Raw genomic sequence first — 3,127 nt, 5'->3', positions numbered from 1 at the left:
AGTTAGATAATTCAAAACTCATGTGATCAACTTTCGAGAATAAGCAACCAAACAACGGTGCAACTTAAAAAGAACTCTGGAATATTTACTTTTCAAAACAAATTTCGAATCTTTTGAATTCATTTATAAGTCTTTTTTTCACAAAATTATATTTTCTACGACTTAAATTATTCAGTGATTTTTTTGTTGTTGCAAATTCCAGTTTTGGATTCCATTGACGGATCGTAAGAAATTAAGAATTAACGAAAAACTAATTTATAGCCAATATATACTTCAAAAAGAAAAGAATCAATTTGCTATTTCTTTGCAACTTTAAATCCTAAGGAAGAATAACTACAAAATAAATTAAATTGTAACGACCGAAAAAAAAAAAATGGTCAAGGAGACATGTTAACATGCACACTAGCGTTCATGACCATATCACAAACCGGACAAGTTCGTAACAAAGCCGAACCACCACAAACCGTACACAAACACAAATGACGACATGGTAACACCAACACACTTGCTTCTCTCTCACCGCACCGTTTACAACCGCCACTAACCGCTGTAACCGCTTCACCACCACCACCGTCACCGCAACTTCCACAACTCGATTCCGCATCATCTTCTACAGCGGCTGAAGCGGTTGGAAACGTTTCGAGTTGAGCAAGAACATGGTCTAGGTTTGTCCGAAGATTATTAGCGTTTGCTTCGTTGGTTTGAGCGATATCACGCCAAATCTGATTTTCAACGTAAAGACTCTTCACTCGCTCTTGTAAAACCCAATTAAGGTTCCTAATGCGTACGATTTCTTCGTCCTTCTCTTTAAGTTTCTTGGCTATAGCGTTTTGAACCGCAGACGCAAACATCCGCGTTTGCGTTTGTTGCCTAGCTTCAATCTCTATTCTTAGCTTCTCTGTTTGCTGCGCTACGAACCTATCGATCTCCGTTTGTTGTTGGTTTTGGATCTGAGATACAAACTCAGCGTTTATCAACGACAACGGCGAGGATGAGTCAAACGCTACCGACCTCCGTTTAACCGCAGACGCGAACTGGGCGTCTGAGTCACGGTATTGAAAATCTCGCGGGCGTTTCGTAGACGTTGGAGGAGCAGTGAAGTTGTAAGAAGTGTTGAACTTAGCTTTTGCAGCTAAAGGATCAACGGCGAGAGAGTTTCCGGTTATTAACGGAACTTCTCCGCCGGCGAGATTAAACTCGCCGTGATTCATGTTTTGTTGGAACTTAACACTATCTCTGCAAATATAACACACAAAAAGATTATTAAAAGGAAAAAAAAATGATAGAGAAAATTTTGTTTACAAGAAGAAAAATGAATATAAAGATGATTATTTACCTGTTTGATGATATTAACTGAGAGAAAATGTTCGAGTGATGAGCTTCAACAGCCATTGTTGTTACAAAGCTCCGAGAGATTCTGAAAACAAAGAGGGAGAGAGAAAGAAGAGGGAGGAGGAGTTGTGGCGACTGGTGAAGAAATCTATGGGATTGGCTTTTATTTAAGGGAGAGAAAAAGTCAATATTTTTAATTTTTTTTCCTATAAATACCACATTTATTGTTTTTATTTTCAATAATTATCAAGTCAAATAAAATATTGATTTTTATGGTTATGATTACCATATATGTTTAGAAATTCAAAAGTTTTACTGAATTATATGCTAATAAATTAAAATATTGGAAAAAGACAATTTATAAGCTTAAATAGAATATGTAATTTAGAAAAAGCCAAAATACATTGCTTTTTTATTTTTAATATACCATATACAACTATCTTTCTTGAACTTCGCAATATTGGGCCTGTAAAAAGTAAATTTTTTTTGGTCATATTTCTTTCTTTTTAATTGATGCACTCATGTATGTTTCCTTAGCAACAGCCACATAAACGTAGGTAACAGTGAACTTGACTAGTCAAAGCACCGTTATATTATCAATATATTTATAACAATATATAGTATATTTTATTAACAACAAATCAACCATCCATGATGTTGGTTTAACACGGCTAATTAATGACACAATATTAACATTAGCTATTAGATTTTATATTATGGTTCATCTTTTTTCTTGTATATTTTAAAACTCAAAAGATAAAAATAATTAAAATGTGCAAAGCTGTATAACTGTATAAGAAACATTTGTAAAGCTGTTTTCTCTAAAAAGAAAAGAAGAAAAGATATGTTGTTAGTTCACTGCATTGTGTTTAGATAAATTCCAATTTAACATCTCTTTAGTCAAACCATATCAATATTATTAATGTTTATTATTTTTTTGTGATAACAGTAATTAAATTTCATAGATTTTCAAACATGCAAAACTCTCTTCATTTTTCAGTTTTCTTATATTTAAAATTTAAACCATCCCCATGATAAATTTTACCATGCTCTCAAATTACTTTCTAACATGTGGCAAAAGCTCTGCTTTATGTTTGCCATGTCATGTTCCACCGTGGCATATCCGAGACTTTGATCATATATACTTAAAAAAAAAATCCGTAATTTATCTTTGGATCATTTAGCTACGATTAAATACTTTGAGGCACAAAACATGACTCCTATTTCCTAAATACAAGTTACTAATTATGTTTCTTAATCTTTTTGTGGTAACTGGTAAAGTTGCACGTGCGAAACGTGTGGGGTCATGATGTAAAGATTGAGGCCACGTCGAAGTGGGACCAAGAGAACCTTTTTGTGTCATATCTTCGTGAAATTTGCAATAACCAAATAAAAAAGAGATTATAAATTGTTTCGGTACCACCAATTTTGTTTGTTTCTTGACTTGTCGTCTCGTCGCTTTTAATTTGTTAATAGTATTTATTAGTTTTCCGAATTTTAATGCAAAATGTAAAAGAAAAAAAAATGGGAATCATTCGATAATGTTTATATAGTACGGACAAGTAGGTCTTATCATAAGTGAGAGTGATATATTGGGTGTGGGACAGGTCGACCACAAGCAAAAAAAGACTTTTCCTTTTTTTTTTTTTTCATTTTCATGCGTCGTCCTCTCTCTTTATTATTGCTGTTAAAACTTAAAATATATATCCACTGTCTAAACGTTATCTTGATGCGAATCTAATGTTTTTCATACTAGCTTTTTATGTATCAATACATATTATGTTTTGTCGATGAG

At 33.1% G+C, this 3,127-nt stretch overlaps 1 protein-coding gene across 1 annotated transcript; it reads right to left on the bottom strand.

The window, feature by feature from the left end:
* Nucleotides 1-269: 269 nt before the first annotated feature.
* On the bottom strand, nt 270-1,686 carry LOC104731585 (E3 ubiquitin-protein ligase BOI). The gene is made up of 2 exons (XM_010451005.3): nt 1,337-1,686; nt 270-1,236 (listed from the first exon to the last, which is right to left on the bottom strand). Exons 1-2 carry the CDS (start codon nt 1,390-1,392, stop codon nt 378-380), a joined length of 915 nt encoding a protein of 304 aa, XP_010449307.1. The 5' UTR covers nt 1,393-1,686; the 3' UTR covers nt 270-377.
* Nucleotides 1,687-3,127: the final 1,441 nt, after the last annotated feature.

This window comes from Camelina sativa, chromosome 12 (assembly GCF_030686135.1).
Source record: "Camelina sativa cultivar CO46 ecotype springtype chromosome 12, ASM3068613v1".
In the NCBI taxonomy this organism is placed as follows: Eukaryota; Viridiplantae; Streptophyta; class Magnoliopsida; order Brassicales; family Brassicaceae; genus Camelina; species Camelina sativa.
The sequence above is the reverse complement of the archived record's forward strand: the minus strand, read 5'-3'. Positions and strand labels throughout refer to the sequence as shown.

Excerpts from the sequence above, each read along its gene's own strand:
- LOC104731585 (XM_010451005.3), bottom strand. The coding sequence starts at position 1,392 with ATGGCTGTTGAAGCTCATCACTCGAACATTTTCTCTCAGTTAATATCA. Across the intron at positions 1,237-1,336 it reads CAGTTAATATCATCAAACAG|AGATAGTGTTAAGTTCCAAC; the intron begins GTAAATAATCAT and ends TTATATTTGCAG.